The 21,919-nt window shown below is 40.4% G+C and overlaps 1 protein-coding gene across 1 annotated transcript; it reads left to right on the top strand.

The window, feature by feature from the left end:
• Positions 1 to 629: 629 nt before the first annotated feature.
• glulb (glutamate-ammonia ligase (glutamine synthase) b) lies at positions 630 to 3,395 on the top strand. Its single transcript, XM_074668838.1, has 7 exons — positions 630 to 788; positions 1,370 to 1,552; positions 1,645 to 1,806; positions 1,889 to 2,035; positions 2,129 to 2,256; positions 2,358 to 2,557; positions 2,642 to 3,395. The coding sequence occupies exons 2-7, from the start codon at positions 1,387 to 1,389 to the stop codon at positions 2,958 to 2,960; spliced, it is 1,122 nt and encodes a 373-aa protein (XP_074524939.1). The 5' UTR covers positions 630 to 788; positions 1,370 to 1,386; the 3' UTR covers positions 2,961 to 3,395.
• The last annotated feature ends 18,524 nt before the right edge of the window (positions 3,396 to 21,919 follow it).

Genomic DNA, 21,919 nt, shown 5'->3' with positions numbered 1-21,919 from the left:
TTTTTAATGTGTGTTTTTTTTAACTATAGAGACTTTATAGACACGCTGTACATTCAAACATGAAGCCCAAACTGTGCAAGAGAACAGGGACTACAGAGCACAACAATATGCGAGAGGAGTCCCATTAAATACTTAAATAAAAGCAAAATCAATGCAATAAAATCAATATGATAAGATCCAATGGGGGGAAAACAGGAAAATAAAAGAAAAAAATGGGTCAAAATGTAATGAATTAAAATGAGTTTAAATAAAATAAAAAATAAAAGAATAAAAATAAAATACAAAGAACAGCTTGTTATGTCTCATCATAGTGCTGAAGGCCACTGATATTAGAATATTAAACATTGTTTGAAGTCAGTATTTGATCCACCTGGACATGAATTAATGGTCTGAAGTGTGTTTCCCGCCAGTAGATGGCGCCGCACTTGTTTACCACGTCCTGTTGAAGTCTCTCTTTTCGTCCGCTCCACATTTTTAACCCTCTCTAAAATGACCTAGATTCCTTTGTGTCCCCCTAGAATTGACAAAGCATTGGTTAAAGATAAAATACCTCTCCCTGTCTTTTGTTTTTCACCACATCAGTGACCGATTGACTCCTCATGTCCTCCTCACGGGCTGATCACGTTTCGGCTCGACCAATCAGGAGCCAGCTCTATGCTCCGCAGCGCTATAAAAACAAGGAGGACGCACAGAGACCAGCAGGAATGAAAAACAATAGAGACATCCACACAGACAACACGTCTACACACTCTTTTAACCTCTTGATATTTTTTTATACTTAACATAAGGTAAGTCTCTGTTTCTGTTTTACATGTTTCTGATGTTTTCTGCTGCTGCATGCGTTTCTGCTGGGAGATATTCATTTCCTGTTTGTGTGCTGCTGAAACTTCTTTGTTTTCACTGGTTGGTTCAAGTGTCGCCTTTCACAGCAAACGTTGTGAATTCTTAAGTTCATGGTCTTGTTTTAGCTCTTATGTACCGTGTTAGTGTCAGAGCAACAGATGATAAAGTCATGACAAAGCGTTTTATATGTTGAGCACTTCAAAAACAGATGAAACAGCAGGAGTTGCAAATAACAGTGATAAAATATGTCTAAAATGATCAAATCCTGGGACATATGCAGAGACAGGATTGGTTAACTGTAGATGTAGAAATTGGACTTATAAAAGACAAAACTAAGAGGATGTAAACAGCTTTAAATGCTGAATCACTGATGCTCTCCTTTGTTTTGGATATTGATTTGCATGCTTGGTTGAGCCATTTTGCGCCTGCCTCATGTTTTTCCGCTCATTCCTCTGTTATTTATGTGCATTCACACACAGAGGCTCCTCTGTTTCGACACTCACCATCTGTGCTTTTCCCCTCACAGCTTTTAGGGTCCAGAAAATGGCCACTTCAGCAAGTTCGAAGCTAAACAAAGCTGTTAAACAGCAGTACATGGCCCTCCCCCAGGGAGACAAGGTCCAAGCCATGTACATCTGGATAGATGGAAGTGGAGAGGGGCTCCGCTGTAAGACCAAGACACTGGATTTTGAACCCAAGACAGTTGAGGGTAAGATCTGGATCAATGCTAACAGCACTGTGTAACATGGCTGAAGATTTGTTTGAAGAGATGTCATTGATTTGGGTTGTTTTCTTCATCAGAAATCCCAGAGTGGAACTTTGATGGCTCCAGCACCTTCCAGTCTGAGGGATCGAACAGCGACATGTACCTGATCCCTGCAGCCATGTTCAGGGACCCATTCAGGAAAGACCCCAACAAGCTGGTGCTATGTGAGGTGCTCAAGTACAACCGCAAGCCAGACGGTAAGCAAACCAGACACAGCATCAAACTTTCAAGTTTAAGCTGCCTTAGGCTGTCTACTCATTCCTGTCATCACTCCAACAGACCACAACCTGCGCCACACGTGTAAACAGATCATGAGCATGGTGGAGAACAACCACCCATGGTTCGGCATGGAGCAGGAATACACCCTCCTGGGAACAGATGGACATCCCTTTGGCTGGCCTTCCAACGGCTTCCCAGGTCCACAGGGTGAGTATCTGATATCTGCCTGTTCTCACAATTTGTTGAAGTGTAATCCAACCCAGCTGTGCGTTAATCTGTGTTTTCTTTCCACCTGATTAGGCCCTTACTACTGTGGTGTGGGAGCAGACAAGGCCTACGGTCGAGACATTGTTGAGGCCCACTACAGAGCGTGCCTGTATGCTGGGGTTCAGATCTGTGGAACCAACGCTGAAGTCATGCCAGCTCAGGTATTGTCCTGTTTGGAAAACTAAGATATTAAAGCAGTAAAAAACCAAGTGGACTCAGGAGTCGTGTGAAACGAGTCATTGATTACGTCTCTGTGTTTCAGTGGGAGTTCCAAGTTGGACCATGTGAAGGCATCAACATGGGCGACCATCTGTGGGTTGCTCGCTTCATCCTCCACAGAGTGTGTGAGGATTTCGGTGTGGTTGTGTCATTTGACCCCAAGCCAATCTCTGGGAACTGGAACGGTGCTGGCTGCCACACCAACTTCAGCACAAAGGAGATGAGAGAAGATGGTGGACTCAAGTAAGCGCAGCACTTGTTTTCATTGATAAATCATGTTTTATTTTTAGTTTGAGTGTAACAATAAGCCATTCCTTTTCTCTACAGAGTCATTGAGGAGGCCATCGAAAGGCTGGGAAAGAGGCACAGGTACCACATCCGGGCCTACGATCCCAAAGGGGGGCTGGACAATGCCAGAAGACTCACTGGTCACCATGAAACCTCAAACATTGACGAGTTCTCCGCTGGCGTGGCAAACCGCGGTGCCAGCATCCGCATACCTCGGGCTGTTGGGCAAGACAAGAAGGGCTACTTCGAGGACCGCCGCCCATCTGCCAACTGCAACCCTTACATCGTCACAGAGGCTCTGGTACGCACGACTATCCTCAAGGAGGAGGGCGACCAGCCCACAGAATATGACAAGTGAACATTCTGAGACAAAGTGTCACGACCAGTACTGTATTTAGCCTTCACGATGTTAAGGATTGATCTGTACTTTGTTTTTTTACCTGATGAATGAAAGTATAACTGAGGCATTCAGTCTTTGCCATGGGCACAATCACTGCCTTAATGCCAACACATTTCGTCGCCAAAGCTGATCATTTTGTAAATAACTAAAAATTTGTTTCGTCTTTAACTTTTGTGCAAACTGTTTGAGGGCAGCAGGTTTTTGCTGTGGACATTGTTACTCTGACCCAAAAGATTTTAAGGCAACTGAATGTTTGCTCACAGTCCCAGCCTTGCATAGATAAGGTCAATATGTAAGCCAGGTGATGTTTGTATGTTTGTTTTTAAGCTGCATGTCTGTTTGTTTTTCACATGTAACTGTCCTGTTAAACTTAAATAAACGGCTAACATTTTTACTTCTGGACTTTGACTCAAATTAATCACATCGAAATCTCTTTTTTTCATCCTTCATATCAACAAAAAAGTAGGTTTAAGCTCTGCTTTGAGAAATCATATCCAGAAACCTAGCACTGTCTTACCCATGAGCCTACAAGGCAAAAAAAAACCTTACAGGGTTTAAATCTCAAGTTGGCTTCTGACTGTTTTTATTTTCCACACATGTATTTTACAATCACAAAAGTGCTCAATACTCCAGAAATAAGATACATGTAAAAGGCAAAGCAAACATTGTAAACATTAGTGGGAATACCATTTCTCTGCAATAAATAAGTGCCGACTGAATACATAAAATAGAACAGAAATACAATAAAGGTAAAATGAATGAAAATAAAAACAGTGAAACATAACAAAACTAAAAATATAAAAATACTCAGTAGATGTGCAACTGTCTGACTCAATGCCAAACTTGACTATGTGCTTTTCTTGTATCTAAGGGTAAAAAAACATGATGAACTTGGAGTTAGGGATGGCTACCTTTCACATTTGAAGTGATACGGTACCGGTACCTGGGAATCGGTATGGGTACACAACAGTAACAATTTTTGGTACTTTTATGTGTTTATGTGGTAAAAAATAAGATTTTTTAATAATGAAATATAGTTTTATTATTAAATTTAACATGTTTATTTTTTAGTATATAACCCTGCAATGCTGTGTTCATGTCAAGCATGGAAAGTCACCTACTCGTCCACTTCCTCAAAGTCACAAGGATGCATTGATGTACCTGAACATGGTACCGTTTGATTTTATGTGAATCGGTACCTGGTACTTTAGACAGGATTTGGCCAGTACCCATAAAAGTACCTAATTTGGTACCCATCCCTACTTCGTGTCAAATAGTCCGCGCACAAAAAAATCTTAAAGGTATCACAAGTTAAATGTTTGACCTAAATTTCTTGCAGCTGTAACACTTGAAAAATTTAAGACAAGAAAAAAAATCTTGTATCAAGACATTTATGTCAAGAAACTTAGTTTTTATTGTGACAAACTACCAAGTGATTTTGCTTAACCCCTGAGTTGATATTTTAACACCTTACACACAGTTCAGGTCTTATTTTATGAATACATCTGCACTTGCATGGCAGATGCATCCTATATGATGTCCAAAGGCCATTTTTACTAGAAAAAGGACTAAAAGACTTGGTTGCTTTGAAGTTTCTGTGGTGGAAAACAAGAAAACATATGTGAGGATGGCAAAACCAAAACCAGTGACCAACAGAGGTCAGAGGTTAAGGCCTTGTGCACATGTAGCTGGGTATTTTCAAAAACAAGTGCCCCCCCCCCCCCCCCCCCCCCCCCCCCCATTAAAAAAAAAAAAAACCTCCATCCAGACGCAAATCTGCTGACACGTGCCACTTGCAGCATGTCGGACCCATACGTGTCAGTGTTTTTCAGACATGAAACCCATGCCATCCAGTCAGAATGAACCAAACCAGTGAAACCATGAAACTAGAGTTTTCCAAAATCTTCACTTTGGCCAGAGTTTTTAGAAAACAAAGTTTTCAGTGATCTGAAACGGCAGTTTTGTGTGGATGGCAGGCTTTAACATATAAAAATAGATGCGGTTTCCCACATGCCCGGCAACGTGTGGACCTGGCCAAAGTCCTCCATGCAACAGTTGCTAGCTTGTCCACCAACCTGCAATCTTTCTGTGCCTGCGCCATGTTTAACGCTCAGCTTTTCCATCTAACAAGGAAGAAAAGAGTTTTGCCTGAAGCTTTACGTCTTCTATCAGAGAAAGAAATATTTAAGAATGGTTGTATTCCATTATTAGGTTATTTGGTTATTTGGTTGAATTAGATATTCGAGAATAACTTTTGCGGTGTGAGTCAAATTAGTCATGATCATAGCAATCAGTGCAAGATACAAAATTTGTGACTTGAATTAGTGAGACATGACTGCAAAGAGCTGGAGCGAGATGACAAAGGAAGCAGGAAGTCTGTGTGTGTCAAGTGTCCTGGGAGTCTGACACAGCTCCACAGTTACAGTATGCACGCGTCATATGGTAATAATTAGTGCATGTCGCCAGCATTAAGGTTAGAATGTTTGACAAAAGGACTCGTTTAACCCAACGGCCCATCCAGGCTGAGAAGTAGGTTAAGCGTTTTTCGTTGGCACGTGAGGAAACGTGATGTCAGACCTTCAAACAGGTTTCTATACATCAATCATTCTATGAAAGCTGTGACAACATGCACGTGAGGGGCCCCTGCGACTGCTCACGGTTTGCTGGTGTGTGCTGGGGGTCAGTCCAGCTTTGTGTGTGTGTTTATGTGTGTGTGTGTGTGTGCATGTGCCGGTATAACTGTCATCCTGGTATGCTGTTTGGACACATGCACTGATAACCTATGGACTACTTCCTAAAGTAGGCCAGGAGTGAAAAAAGGGTTTTCCCTCCAATCCATTCAGGGCTTTAAAGCACACAGAGGAGCTGGGATTTATTTTCAGCAGTTATTTTTACAGGTTTGTGTAATTTGCTGAATCACATGAGCTCTTTTAACATCTGATGTTGCCCACCCTGATGTTTTCATGAGCTTCCACAGTCTGAGTCATTGTGTGCTGACGCTCTGTGGTTTCACTCCATTTGTCACACCATGTGGCGATCCTGAAATGTTGCTACAGACTGGATTGAAAACAGGCGAAAACAATAAAAGAACAACACAGAGTGAAGTGATGAGTCTGAGTCACAGTTTCACTTTCACTTTCATTAACTTTACTTCAGTCTTTTACCGTTTTCTGCAGTTATCGTCTGAAATCCAGATGCTCGGTTTGTGAGGATGTGCATCATATTTGAGCTTTGTCTGATCCAAGAAAACCAGGTCAGCTTCCTTTTTTGACACAAATAAGAGCCAACCTCAAGATTTGCAAAGTCTGCAGTTTAAAAAATGTAAAAATCTGCTCAAACAACTGCTCTGATCTACTTTTACTGTACTCTGTTACCTAGATATGTTTATGTTTAACATTATTTCTAGCATTTGAGCATTTAGCCAATATCTAAAGTGAATGATGACATTTATGGGTCTACTTTATTGAAAAAGCTTGGGGCCGAGCTGCCTAAGGTGTGACCTAGAAACCTCTGCACCTCACGTTTCACCTCTTTTATCACCGTGTCTAAACTAAGTCCACTTGAGTTTGACACTGACCTCAGAGGAGGGGGGTCAACATGGGACACATTTTTACAGTGGCCTAATGACAGTCTGTGACAGACACATTTAATGAGCTGAGCAAAAAAAAGAACTTAACAGGTGATCCTTAAATTAAAATCAAGAACAGCACAATGAGAAACTGGATGCTGTGACCTTCTTACCATATTTCATTCATTGGTCTGGTGAAAAAAAAGAACCATGAAAAACAACTTACAGACCTTTTGCATTTTAAACATACCTACTCTGTGGGTCACAGGGACATCTGTTAAGTCTCAAGATTCTCCAGTTACCAACTAACTTTCCTCAGCAGGGATGTGGGTGTGTTTGTTGCCCCAAGGCAGATTTAGAATGAGGCCCTCTCTGATTATATGCCCTAATAAAAAGTGGAGCAGAAAGAGTAAACTGTGCATTACATTTATAGTGAGTTATGTGTGCATGCATTTTTAAAAAAATAAAAATTCTGATTTGTGTACTTGCTTGGAAAGGCTTCGGTCATTTGGTCTATCACTACGGAAAGAACAAGATCCAAATGAAAGCAGAATGAATGCTGCTGTCATCACTGTGAAAACGTGTATAAAAGTTAAAAATTGGAAGCTACAAAAGTGAACCAGAATTTCAGAAAATACAAAAATAACTGTTCAGGTGTCACAAGGGCCCATGTGTGGATAGTTACATGACTTACAGTCATTCATTAAAAGAGGGGGTATTGTGCTTTTTTTTCTTTAGGCTCCATTCGGTATCCCTGGTGTTCCTGTGTTATTTCTTACCAATTTACAGCTCATTGGAAAAAAAAAAACTATATTTCTCTCAGTGGTGTTTTAGAAAACTCTTTTTTTCAGCCTCTGTCTGAAACACTTCATTGTAGCTGCTATCTCTTCAAAGGACTTTCTAAGTGACCTTGAACAAGTCTCCCTTCTGATATATGCCTAATTGTAATCCACAATTTAGAATGAGATTATCAACTCCAAAAAAGGTGATTTCAAAATGTTACTTTCCAGCTCCCTAAATGGGTTGGACAGGACCAGATTAATTTATGGCACATCTAACTCCCTATAACAACACCATGCCAGCCAACAAAGTTTAGTTGTCATAGAGAGACCTGTGTTTTCCTCTTCTGAAAAGTATTTCTTAGATTTATTTTGTAATGGCGGATTCTGGAGCTGGACTGTCGCACAGAAAAAGGAGGCCAGAGCAAAATAAATAAAAAAGAGCGTAATGAGAGAGTGATAGAGCACGAGCTAAAACACGGGTTAATCTGTTTGTGATAATGTTCATTCCAACCCACAGTCAGCAGTTATTCTGCAGTGTTCTGTTCAAACTTGAGAGTCTATCAATAAAATGAAGAGTGAGGTTACGTTAGCTCTGCTTGGTGAGGTTGGAGTTGGTAGATCTGCTCTGGTAGGATATAACCAGGATTCATCAAAGTTATACGTTGAGGACAGCTGAGCACCGGGCTGTGAGTAGAGCTGAATATGGCCTTCTACTAAACTATGGTACAAACTGATGAAGTTTGCTTGTTGTCACGCTGCAAACTGTAATGCTATGTACCTGCTGATACAGCTTACCTCCTGTGTTAAAGTGAAGATCTCCATTCATTTTTTAAAAACTTGTCTTGTTAAGAGTCATGTCATCACGACAGTGTGCGTCTAATTGTGGTCAAATGTGTCACTGCAATCCACTTTAAACAGAAAGTCCTCGCAGTCTCTTTAAGGCCCCCTCTCCTCAAACCCCCTTCACTCTGATTGGCCAGTGCTCTGGAGGGCTGTCAGGGGCAGGACTATCAGCAGACCTTGGTGTTTCAGGCCCACTCCACCAATGTGTCATCAAGCAGTTAAGATCAGGATCATTTCAGCAAGTCCCATGGAGATCTTTTGCTATTTTTAGAACCATTTTGATCACGTTACAGACAGATTCAGAGGTTTTTAAAAGATTAGAATCTGTCAAAGTTTGAAAATCTGCACATGTTTATTCTTAACATCCAGCATTGTTACTTTATAGACTCCATCTCTCTAGGTCTGAAGTCTTCACTCTGGCTCTCTGTTAGTCAGAGAATAGATTTCACAACACTGCAGAACTGTTTTGGACGTAAATTCAGAACTGATGTCCTCACACAGAATGAGTCATCCAAACTGCTCAAGTCAGCTGGAACAGGTCTGCTTCCTGTCCCCACAGTCTGACCAAACATGGAGAAGCAGTGTTTAGCATTTTTGCTTCAGATCTCTGAAACAAACTCTCAGAAAACTTCAAGTCTGCTGAGGCTTAGGTTGGCTGAAATCTGAATATGCTCTCCTGGTTACAGCTGACTTTTATTAGAATATTCCAACAATTTATTTTCTTATCACACAACACTGCACTGTCACTTTAATACATTGTCTTGAAACTGCCTTATTACAGAAAAACCTAATTTTTTATTTATTTATTTATTTATTTATTTATTTTTGCATTTTTTTCCTTTTTTTGCAGTTTTTTTTTCTTTTTTGCAGTTTTTGCTTTTTTTTGCTTTTTTTTTGGAGTTTCCTTTTTTTTTGCAGTTTTTTCTTCTTCTTTTTTTTTTTTTTTTTTTTTTTTACAGTTTTTTCCATGCTTTGACCTTAATTTGACTTGTCTTGTGTGAAGCACGTTGAGTTGCCTCGTTTCCAAAATGTGATTTAAGCATCTCACCTCGTCACCTCGAGCATATTCTGGTCAGCTCAGCTTTTTCACTTCAACTTTCGTAGTAGTACACTGTACAAAAACACCACAAAGTTCTGCTTGCATCACCCTCTCAGACTCACAGTGCATGTAACTGTATTTCCTTGAAGCCATGTGACACCAGTCTGGAAACACACCGCGTTTGATTTAGTGCAGAGCTCACTGCAGCATGCTGAAATCATGTTACATGATGAGTTACACCTGGAACAGTGTCCATGAACCAAGTTTAGAAAATGTGACACAGATCACAAGGAGATGTCTCAGATAAAACATCCAGTGTTGAATCATTTCATTCCTTTATTCCACTAACTCAGTGTTAGAGTATCATACTTAGCCTGAAGAAGAGGAAATCAATCCAAATGCCCTTTAAAGACTTGTATGCATTGTGCTGCATGTTTACCTTTCAGCCTGATGAAAAGCTCGTATTGTGTTACACCCGTTGCCCCTCCTCAGGTCATCTGAGCACACTGTACTGTACATAACCAGAAGGGAAGAAGCGTGTGAGTGTGCCACTTTGCAATAATATGAAGAATGACACAGATTATCAAAATAAGATGACCTCGGATGAAACACAGAACAAAGACGGGGTCTCACATGGTGCCTGGAGCCCGGTTTCCATGGCAGCTGGAGGCTCGCTGAGGAAGCAGGGTGGGGGTGGGGCTTTTTAGAGGCTATTACATAACAGCAGGCAGGTCAAGTATATGTATAATGCACTCAACAAAGAAAGTCAATGCTTTTTCCAAACAAGCAGTGCGGTTTCATAAGTTCTGTAATCTCCCTAGATCACACAATACAGACCATTCATCATAATAAAGAAACATATGAACGGCAGCTTGATTGGAAGCCTCATGCTTAATTAAGAACCTCGAGTTGGAAAAGTAAATGAAGCACCATCCTCGGCAGGTTAGCCCTAATCTCATCATGAGTGCATGTTTAAGTGGCCTTTTACCCTCAGCTATCACTGCTAACAGACTGCTATCTGTGCCACCCTTCCCCTTCTCTAAGCAGGCTCAGAGACATGAAAACTGTTGCGGCTTCGCAGACGTGACGCTCGGAAACTTGAGCAGCTGTGAAAGCAGAAGTGCACAATGAGACACTGAGGTCAGAGAAGCACTCAGAGAGATCACTAAACCACAAATGCTGAGAAAAATTATCAAAAAAAATTCAGCTAAATTTGAAAAACTGCCTCTGCTGAAGCTACTTGAAGCTAAAAGGTCTGTTACAGTTCAGGAAAGGCATACTGTGCAAAGTTAATGAAGTACTTCCCCTGACAGGACAATGGATGCAGAGATTCAAATCTGGTTACATCCAGTTTCAGTCCCCGCCCTCTAAAAAAAAAACCCTAATGTTTAGAAAAGGGATTCCTCGTGTGTCCTAATCTGAGTATCATATTTAGTTTGGCCGTCTGAGCTGCACGTGCATCTCAGCTGACCCAGCAATACAACACACAGAGATACACAAACTGAGGGAGCAGGGTCTCAGGTTACTGACCTGAGAATAGAGGGGTTTTTTTATTTATTTATGTTCCTGTGCTTACATTAGCTAAAAAAGAGACTCAACCCAAAATAGTTCCCTAACATGAGAAAAACAACAACAGCTTTTCTACATTTTCAGGGGAGAAAAAAAATAAGAATGGATTTAGTTACTTGGGGTAAAATTAAAAGCAGCATCCAGATAAGGGTTGGGGTTAGGATTAAGGATGTCGCTGAAGTTTATGTTAATCAGATGTACAGAAACTTAACTGAACAGGATCCAGTTTGACTATAAAACAACAGAAAAGGGGCTACTGACAGGCAGTGGTTAGTTCAGCTGAACATTAAGATTGAAGGGTCACAGCTAGCCAATGGCTTCCCAGCACCTTTAGAGGCCACTCATGATGTATATGCATAGACTGTGTAATAAATGGATGTAGTCTCCGTGACCTCACCTGTCTGTTCCTGGTGCAGGGTAATGAAGCCGATCGTTGGCAGGAGCCATATAGGAATTGCTGACTCAGGCCCTGTTTACACAACATTGTTTCATCCAAAAAGGCGGTGAAAAAATCTGCATTTACATGGAAACAGAGCGACTGAAAAAACTGTAGTAAGCATGCCAGGCCTATAGATGGTGCTATAACTGTCTTGCCCAGAAGCCGCTTTCGGTAGATCTCCACTGACGTAGAGTTGAGTCGATCAGCTGGTGTATTGGGGAACGCTAAGTGCAAAAGTGGAGCAACAGATGCACATTATGTAAAAAGACAGTCATCAAATTCAGCAAATTGAGCATCACAACAGTACGCGTTAGTACGCGACGATAGTGACAACGGTACTGTTGGACTGTTGTATGCGCTTACACTAAGTAGAGTGTGACTTTAGAGTTTCCACTGAAAACGTTGGCTTACTGTCTACATGGAAACGGTGTCGGCAGCTTTTTTAGAAAAATTCCCCTCTTGAGGTCATTTTCAAAAGTTTGCGTTTTAAGTCGATTAAAACGCCATTTCCATGTAAACGCAAGGCCAAAATGCAACAAAACTTTTGCGTTTCACCATAAAACTGTTGTGTAAACAGCCCGTCAAGAGGTGGGGTTTGAGCATCCCCACTACCAGCTACAGGGTGCTGGACCTGTCAGTCATGTGAGGTGCTCCTTGTGATCTCGATATCTTCAAAACTGCTGAGTTAGAAAAAAATCCACCCCCTTATACAGTGTGCGCTGTGTAAGGGGGTGAAATCAACGATTCAGACCCAAGCCGTCTCTTTAACCAACTGGTTAAGATTCTGCTCTTTCTTTTTCTAACTCAAGATGATATTGAGAGCACAAGTTTTCCCAATCACAGGCACACTTCATAGCAGCTGGATACAACAGTTCAAAAAGTCACAGGAGAACCACTTGTTCCTGTGGTTATTTAGTCACCATGCAACAATATCCACGTAAGAAGTAACAACTTGTAAACGACAGGCATTTTAACATTTTACAGGTTGATTTGCAGCTCACTCCAAGTTCATTCCGTGATTTTAGCCTTCTACCATGGGTAAGTATGTCAGGTTAGTGAATTAGTTTTGATTTACAAGGGCAATATTTCTGATCGGGAGCAAGGCCTGGGTACTTTATTTCGGAATCGAATACTCTGTTCATTTTCTTGTATGCTTTCCTGTTTGGTATGATCTCCACTGCAGGGATCGACGTGTGCCTGCAGCGTACTTGTACTTGCAGATTGTGTTCAGTACTTCCGATATGGTGCCGACAACATTAGGCTATAAAACTCTGTATCAGACACAAATGGGTGATGTCACAGAGACTACATCCATACATTTTTCAGACGACAGCTACAGCAGCCAAATAATCCCCTAATGTTCCTGTGTTGAAAAGTCAGTTGTGCTTTTAAATTTTACGTTTAAAGCTTTATTCTGAAAAAAAGTTTAGGAAGGAGAAGATTTACCAAAATTATATCAAGGGTAGGACTTATACATGATTTTGTAACATCAGGGGCATGATTGAGTCAATAGACAAGCAGGTGTTTTTTTTGTTTGTTTGTTTGTTTTTCATGGGTTCTGTGTTTTCTGAGCACAACTCTTACCTCTTAGTTTGTTTCTAGGCTGACAGGAAGTGAGGTTGAATCTGAAAATGAGGCTATGTGCACGTTTTATAACTTTTTTTCCCCTTAGTGTCTCTACTGGTACAGCTAATTGCTGTATTGTACTTGGCCTAGTTTGACCTGTTATGAGACAGAGTGTAAACATTGACTCATTTTCAAACCAGAAACCATGACCTTTTCCTCGGAATAACCAAATAAAGCTCAGCAGAGCTTCACGCAGGAAGACTTTCTTTATTCTTTCATCATTCATATCACTCTGTGTTTCTCTATGATCTGAGCTGCCTCCTGATCAGGCTTTAGCTCTCTAGTTTTTACCAACCAGGCTTTGCTTTGGCTTCTATCAACTGATCATAATGGTTCTGCTTAATTTCACATCCTCTCTCCTCTCTGCTTCTTTGTTGGCTGTGCAGTTTTCTCCACTTAACCATATCAAATTATATAGACAGACCTCTTGATGAGATCTAATCAACCATAAAATCTCCAAATCTTTTTTTTTTTTTTATTCTTGTGGAATGAACTATCATTTAATTTTTAAGGAAGTAGTCAGCTGATCAACAAAGTTTTGATGTTGGATCCATTTCTTTAAGTCGCTATGAGGATTGTATAGGTAATTTTGAAATTTTTTCAGTTTTATGTTTTTGCCTTTTCATAATCCTCAATTTAAAATGAGATTATCAACCCCAAAATCCACTATTTTTAGATGTTATTTCTCAGTATTTGTAATCTGGTTAGATTTTCGTGGTACAACCTGAATCCATTTAACCCAAAAGTCCATTTGATGACCCTGCACTACCTGGCACAGTTTAGTAGTGACAAGCAAGATGTGTCTTTTTTTCTCTGCTGAAAGGGATTTCTTGGATTTCTTTTGTAGTAATGTTGGGCAACAAATCGAAACAGGACAGTGATAGAGCACGGGCTAAAACACAGGTTAAACTGTTTGTGATAACGTTCATTCTAACCCACGTGCAGCAGTTATTCTGCAGTGGTCTCTGCTAAATGTAGGAAAACATTGACCGGTAAAGAAAGTTGGATGTTGTGTTGACAGAGAGGCATCTCAAGTTAATGTAAAGGGGAAATGCTTTACAGCCTCATCACGCTTTCCATCCTTAGCTGACAGACAAATATGAATGATTAATTTTAGCTTTGTCGCCCCAGAGGTTAAACCATGCCACTCTATCTGGTGTTGGTTTCATCTTAAAACACAGCGCACAGTCAACGGGCCTGCAAATCACAACTTCTCAAACCTGAGGAGTTAAAAGTGTCAACTTTCACCTACTTTAAAGCCCGGGCGCACCAGATCAGACCAGACACTTCTTCCCTCTGCGTTTTTTTTTTTTTTTTTTCCTGTGTCCTGTTTTGCTGAGCTCAGTGTTGTCAAGTTGCCAGAAAGTAGGACAAACAGACCATGCATTTTTTCCCACCTCATGTGTGCACGTGTTTGCAAGACAAGCCTGATTTTTTTTCTTTTTGTTTAGGAAACAGGGGGGGAAATGCAGCTTTGTTTGCAAAATTTAGTTATAGATCCTTTGCATGAAACATTTTGAAGATGACCTGTCACAAGCAAGTCTTTGCCTTCCAGGACAAATTAATCAATAGGAGAAAAAATTAAAGAAATAAAATTATTCACTCGGTCAAACTGAGGTCACCTGACTGCTTTTTCATGATTGATTTGTTAACGTGAACTTTCTTCCTGGGCTGCTTTGCTCCACGGTACTCAAGCTATATTTCTCCTCCCCCACAGTCAAATCCCACCCTGCGGTTTACAAGCCCCCCATTCCAAGACCTCTAGGAAAGCAACACCACCCCCATCCTCCAGCAACAAAGATAGTGGAATTTTACAAAGGTCACTCGAGTAAGCGCAGGGTGAGAAAAAACAAGAGTCACTCTTCAGGCTTGACGTTAGCACAGTCCCATACAAACACTTTTAACAGCAGTTCTGGTAAACGGTACCTCACACCCACCCACTCACTCACCCACCTTTGGGACTATTCTGCAGGCTGTTTTGAGGAAGAAAAATCATAATCATCAACAATTCATATAATCTAAACAGGTGTGTTTTTAAAGCAGTCATCACTTTGGTTGAAATTAAAGTCTAATGTGTGTGTTGTACCCTTAAACTCGCTGAACTTCAGCGGACAAACTAGGACAAGAGTGGGATGTTCCTGTTTGCCTAAAAGCACGGGTTGAACTATGGGGAAGGATGATTAAACACTTCCTCTAAAAGTGCAAACATCTGCAAATTTTGATCTGGGCACAAACAAGTGCAAATGAAGCATCTGAACTTAAAAAAAAAAAAAAAAACAGCACGTTTGTAACACAGTAAAAGGTCAGCAGGTTTGGTCATTCATTTGCAGGTCTTTGATCATTTAAAAGCCAGTGATCCAAAAAGTGACATTTCACTCTTCAGGAAACAGATGTGGATGCAACGATTGGCTATATTTCTAAATATTTCAAAGATTTCTGATAAGTGACGTAAGCTGCAGTTGAGAGTCAGTTAAAAAAAGCTGACGTGTAAAAACATGCTGTCCATCACCTTTAACTGTCCTGATCTGTCTCTGGCAGTGGTCAATATTCCTGATAATTATAATCATTGAAAGAGACTATATCAAATCGTCTTCCAGCAGCTACACCATGTCCCAAATTTCTAGCCACCTCACGTGACTTACAGTGGTGAACTGTTAGCTGTTAAGGTGAGGTAAAAAGGCAGGACTTCAGCTTCTTTACAGACAGCTACAAAGTAAACACAACATTCAAACTTGGCCCCTCCTCCTTGGCTCAGTGCCAGCGGCAGCACACAGCCTTTCATCGCATTTCTACGCGGGGTAGACTTTAGCTGTGCACCTGACTTGGTATGTTAGCACAAGCTAATCAATTAATCAATCACAAGCTAATTATTTGACACATACCTGGTTAGCAGCAAGGCAACTCACACCACTCTTCACCCCATGCTGCTCTCCATATAACCAAAAGTGAGTGAAAGTTGAACCAAGCTACACCCTCATTACGGAAAAAGCCAGCCTTGAGTGGACACTTGAAGAACTGCAGTTTTACAGATTTACAAATCACTGTTTGTGTTTTTCATGAAGACTTTTTGGGCAAATGCTAAACATCAGCTCAGGGGGATGGCTGTGGCTATAGCGCTGTTTCTACCAAGCAGTCCGGCATAGATCACCACAGTTTGGTACAGGTCAGATCGGTAAAGCCTGTTTATGTTTGTGTTCCGTGCCCTTTTTGGTAGGCGGCAGATGCATCAGCTAGCGTGATGGCAAACCAGCACTACACAGTTTACCCCGCTGAAAAATCCAACAAAGAAGAAAAACACAACACAGTAAACAAAGAGCAACAATGGAAGACACCCAGCAACTTGTCTTCTTTGTGATTGGCACGTGGCTCTTTGTTTAAAGTGGAGATTCAAACATGGCGGGGTTATGAGTAGTTCTTTATCACCACTGTCGCACAGGAAGTGACGATTCTTTCAACCAATCAACAGACTGCAATGTTCCAAGCTCTACCTACTGGGTCGGATCAGTGTGTCTGGCACCCCAACAGAAGGGTACCGAGAGTTGGGACTGTACGGTTGGCTAATTTGGGGACCTGTTCTTTTTTTAGTCAAAGGAAACACCACAAAATGTGTGTCGTACCAAGAGGAACTGAACTGAACCGCTTGGTGGAAACAAAGCTTTTGAGTTCTAGGGTCAGCGTCTCACAATCAAAGGTCAGAGGGTTTTACCCAAGTTTTTGTAGTTGCATGACAAAGTGTCTTTGAGTAAGACACTGAATCCCAAAAATTGCTCTCGCTGTTGTTTAGCTGCATTTTACCCAGCCACTCGAGGGTCACCAGCCCATGGTCTGATTGGTGCCAGTCTTGAGCCTGAATATATGGGAAGGGATGAATCAGAAAGGGAAAATTTGCCAAATCAATATGCAGAAAACAAAACAAAACAAAGACAAGTGGTTCAATGTGACAACCCTGAAAAAAATGAGACAAAAGCTGAAAGATGAAGAAGAATGTAAATCAGCTCTTCTTTTTCAAGGGAAACTCTGACCCAAACACAGGAAAAAGTATCAGTACAAGACAGCTTCAAAAACCTGTCACTGTGTCTTCACAATAGTTAAAGTGGATTCTCGTTGGTGTTTTGCAGTTTACAGCAAACTGTAAAGTACTACTGACAGCTGTTATTATCCCATCACCGTGATGTACGAATCAGATGTTTTTGCTTGAGGCAGAATACTAATGCACACGTTACCTAAAGTGGGGCAAGTTCAGCTCTGCCCTTTAAGACTTAATTAAGATGGAGTGAAATAAAGGTGTGCAGCTTGGCAGAGAGCAAACAATGGGAACTGGTGTAAACTGAGGAGCTGCAGGTGTAACATAAGCTCCAGGTAAAACCAGTCCAACTGTTGTTTCAGAGACACAGTGGGATAATTTGGCAGCTTTAGCAGAGTGCTATCAGAATAAGAAGTGTTTTAAGCTCTACTCTGATTATGATCTGTTTGCCCATGCCCACAGGTTTTTTTTTTTTTTTGTAATTTCTTACAAAAGTGGAAGGATGTAACAGGGTGTGACTCTGATAAATCAGCCTTTAGTTCAAGATCCTGTGTTGAATAACAGTTTCCACTGAACCAAAGCCCTGTCAGCATGTGCTTCCTTAAAGAAGACAAGACATGTTTCTCTACAGAGTTGCATCACTGATCGGCTGTATGGTACTGTGGTATCACTTCTGCTTTTTATAAAAAGATGTCACATTAGAGGTGTTGGCTTTCCATGCGGCTGACAGTACAGAGCCTAATCTTTTAGACATGATGTGGTACAGGCATCATGATGTGGTCTAGAGCTCCTCCAAGCTGAGTGTCCTCCAAGTCTATTCAGTGTTTATATGTTTCTGTCTCCTTCCAGAGCAACTATTCAAAATGTGCAGTGTTAAAGACATGGAGAAACTCCTCCACGGTGTAGTTTCATGGATTTTATATAACTTCACAAAGAGAGCATTTTAAGAGGTACAATATGGGTTGATGACCGGCAGAGAGCAAGTTACACAACCTGATGCAAAGCGCAACAAATCCACCAATTTCCACCGTCGGGAAAAAGTTCTGTGGAAAATTCCAGGGTCCGGTATGTTCTCAATTAAGGCGGTCTCCTTCACCATGAAACACAAGAACCAGCAGGATGACTCAGCACTCTGTGCGGTGTGCCAGTGGGTTACATATATGGTTCAAGGAAACACTCTTGTGTCTCATGTCCAGTTTTGTGCCAAAGATTATGCAACTCCTTTAAATTGAATCCAGTCTGTAGATTATAGCCTCAGACTGCAAGTACTCTTTAAAGTCTAGGTCCTCAGTCAGGAAGAAGAGAAATGAAACAGTTTCACTACGGTACATTGTGTGTAAGCATACGCCTTTATTCTTTTTAACGTAGTCATGAGGGAAAACTTTGGTCTCTAGAGGTCTAGCAGAAACAGGAACACCCACTAAACTAACAAACCACAATCTTTTTAATCACAGCAGGGACTTCCTGGGTGATGCTCCTTAAACTAACTGTGAGTACAGCTTCAGCATCCGGGTTTATGTACCGCGTCACCACAAAGGACACTTACGTAACATTCACCGCAGCTCTGTTGAGACAGCTTACAGTTGATAAACACCTAGAAACAGAGTCATGACCATCTCAACTCCCTCTGACCAGATTCAGCTTTACATAACCCTGCAGGATGTGTACTTTATGTCACTATGATCGTACAAACAGGTTGACTTTGAGCAGCTTAGAGTACAAGTTGTAACCTGATGCATCCTTTAAAGGTTTCACAATACAAGAAGCTAAAAAGTGCATAAACTGGTTATGTTGTATAACACAATTGTAGTATGTACACTGGAAGTTTTATAATTTAGAGTTGGAATAGAGCTGTAAAAACTGCAAGTTTAACATCAAATACACCACTCTGATGGATTTTTCATTTATTTTTATCTCTTTTTTTCTTATTATCAGTTAAAATATCAAAATATGCCTTTTTTTATTAAAATATAAAAAACTTTAAATATTTCATGACATTGGATGAGACTTCAAAGTGACACTGTTCAGGCCTAAATGATGAGAAAAAGGGATTCCTTCTCACAATGATGTCTCGGTATATCAGAATAATAACATAGTGTCTCAAAGAATAAGATGTAAGGACCTTGAATTCATAAATGCTTCATAAATATCCAGAAATGATGTGAAACTTCTGAAATCATTGAAAATCCTGTGACCTGGGACAAAACTGTAACTGGTAAGTCTCTACGATGAATATGAACAAATACCAAAATATACATATTTATATTTGATTTTAACTAAGTCTTTTAGTTTAAATGACTTTGAGCGATATCATTTTGATTGTTTGTGTGCTGCACCTGGTCAGTGCCAACTTCATTCTCATTTTCCTGGTTTTCTGTTCTTTCTTTTGCAAATCGTACTATTACCAACAAAACAACATATGTTAACCTGGAGGAGGTTTATGGGAGCTTGCAGTATTTGCATTTGTTATTGGGATTAAGACCTGCAATGTAACGTTTCACGACTTTCTGATGGTCATTATTTAAAATATTTGTGAGTCCTAGATTACCATTATTTACTCCTCTCTTGCATTGCTTAAAAAATGGGTTATATAACATTCACTTAACATGGGGTACATGGTGCAATATTTCTCAGAACACACATTTGGAAATTTACCAAGAAGAGTGTGAATGGGGAGTCTGAGCAGGAGCAACTCCATTGAGACCTAAATGTGACAGGTTAGACAAAACAAGGTGCATCAGCTCTGTAAAGGTGATTTGTTGCGTGTCCGATTTCAGTGTGCTCCCTTGGGAAAATGCAGAGCAGACCAGCACAGTCCATTCAATTAGGATATCATGTGAAACTCTCATTTACTTGGCACATACAAGAAGGGGAAAAGCAGCTTTTTCTACATGAAAAGGAGGAGAACGTTTACTATGAAAGAGTAGCAGTGTTTCCACTGTACATCATACTTATAGGATTTGTTGGGGTCCCTACCCCTCAGTGGGGAAGGAGGTCATCTACTGACAGAAGGCTGAACTGCAATTTATTTATCTGCTCAGAACAAAATGTTCTCAGGAAACCAAAGTCACTCAAAATTACATCCATTCCTTCTTCAGTGTTCAGAGCACAAAGTCTGGAAACAAACGAGCAGACAGCTTCCAAAAACAGGGATCATCAAAACCAAGTCCATGTGTTTTCATGGAAAGAAGAGTACACACAATAAGACGACACACTTCCTTTAAGAAAAAAAAAAAACACCCTTACATATGAGATTTTCAGAACAATTTGTCATTGTTGAGAAACACACAGGCACAAAGAATAAGATGTGCTTCAAGATAAGGCTTTCTGTTTTGCACATGGGGCCGGGGTTTTTCCACAAGCCAGTTGTTGATGAGGTTACGAGTTAACAGGTGAACAGCGACATCTTGAGGCTAATAAACGGAAGCACACATAAATTAAACAGCTCTTTTACATTGGTAGCTATGGAGCTTCCGAAATAAGAGTTATACTGTCTGTGAAACTGACTGTTGGCGCATTTTACAGATTAAACGTCGAGGAGTGAACAGTTGGTGGTCGACTACAGCTTAGCTGCGTTAGCTTATTAGCTCACAATTAGCTAAAAGGGAGCTAACGTCTGCATAACCGCAAACAATTAAGATATCAATACGCTGTCATCCTATGAAGTGGGCCAGGAGCCAAGTCCAGCCCTCATGGTGTAATTTCCTACCTTTTTAAAAGGTTTTTTTTTTTTTTTAGTTAACCCAAATTTGGCCATCTCAAAATCGTAACGAGCACAATTCTGGGCCGTTTGGTTGTGAGGGTCTAAAAAAGAAAAAAAACTTAAAAATGCTCCTTGCATGATTATGTAAATCCAGAAAATGAGGTGTAACAAATGTATTTTACGTCGTGTAAGTATGAAATTTGGCAAAGAGTGTCCTGAAATAGAGAGGAGGTAGCAAAAGAAGTTTTAGGTTTTAACTGACTCTAGACTTTATCCTCAGAATTTCACAAAAAAAAATAAATAAATAAATAAACAGATAGGGCCTAAAAATCAGCAATAATAGCCTATAATTAACTGTATAAAAATCTCTAAAAAAAAAAAAAAAACACGCAGCAACTTTTGGGCATCTTATTATCAATGCTTCATTTGTATCAAAGGTTGTAAGCTTCATTTTGAGCTCTTAATGATCCTGAAAATTACACTTTCTATGGCTTTAAGACTTTAGCATACCTTACTCCAAAACAGGGAGAAAATAATTTTCAGTTTCTATTAACCCAGATGGAGGTTAGACTGTTGCTTGAATGTAAACCTACCTCAGTGTGCTCTGCCTCTCCTGCTGTATGTGTGGAGAACAGAAGTGATTGCTTTGATTGGAAAGCAAATTATTCAAACTAAATTAAAGTCATTTTTGTCATTTTAAATGGAAGTTAACAAAAGGTTGGATTCATCTATTTCTAGCATATTCACATGAAATTGAAGGCCTCGGACCTCTGACACTGGCACTTAATTGAGTGAACATGATATACAAACGGGTGGTAAGCCATGTCAGTGAAATGTAAGCTGAGCCAGGCATAAGGAGTATCATTGCTGCTGCTGACTAGCAGGATACATGCTTACACAGACAGGGCTGCAGCCAAACTCCTCCCATAAACACCCCTGGACGTTTTTCATGGACGTATACTAGACTAGGGGTGCTAGTATATCTCTGTGGCATCTCTTGGACCTGACCTGCTCGGAAGGAGACCGCAGGGTGAGTAGCTCAGTAAAATATCTTAACTTTATGAGGCCAAGATTCTCTAAGTTGTTTTTCTGTTTCGTACAGTGATATAATAAATCTACAAAGGACTGATTCATAAACTTTGAGATATTGGTGGTTCCTGCCAGGGTTATGAGAATCATTTAATACTTGTGAATGCAGCATTGATGTTTTTCCAGGCAGGCATGTGCTGTAAAATTAAAAGGTGTTAACATAATGTCAATAACATGCTCCTTCTGTTTCAATTTTCAGGATTTTAAGGAACACACCACATAAGGAGTTGTGACC

Source organism: Halichoeres trimaculatus, unplaced genomic scaffold (assembly GCF_033239565.1).
Source record: "Halichoeres trimaculatus isolate MK-OKI-2021-1 unplaced genomic scaffold, fHalTri1.1 fHalTri1_scaffold_4, whole genome shotgun sequence".
Lineage (NCBI taxonomy): Eukaryota > Metazoa > Chordata > Actinopteri > Labriformes > Labridae > Halichoeres > Halichoeres trimaculatus.
The sequence above is the reverse complement of the archived record's forward strand: the minus strand, read 5'-3'. Positions and strand labels throughout refer to the sequence as shown.

Coding starts and splice junctions, on each gene's coding strand:
- glulb (XM_074668838.1), top strand. CDS start 1,387: ATGGCCACTTCAGCAAGTTCGAAGCTAAACAAAGCTGTTAAACAGCAG. Junction 2,257..2,357: donor CTGAAGTCATGCCAGCTCAG/GTATTGTCCTGT, acceptor TCTGTGTTTCAG/TGGGAGTTCCAAGTTGGACC. Junction 2,558..2,641: donor AGAGAAGATGGTGGACTCAA/GTAAGCGCAGCA, acceptor TTTTCTCTACAG/AGTCATTGAGGAGGCCATCG.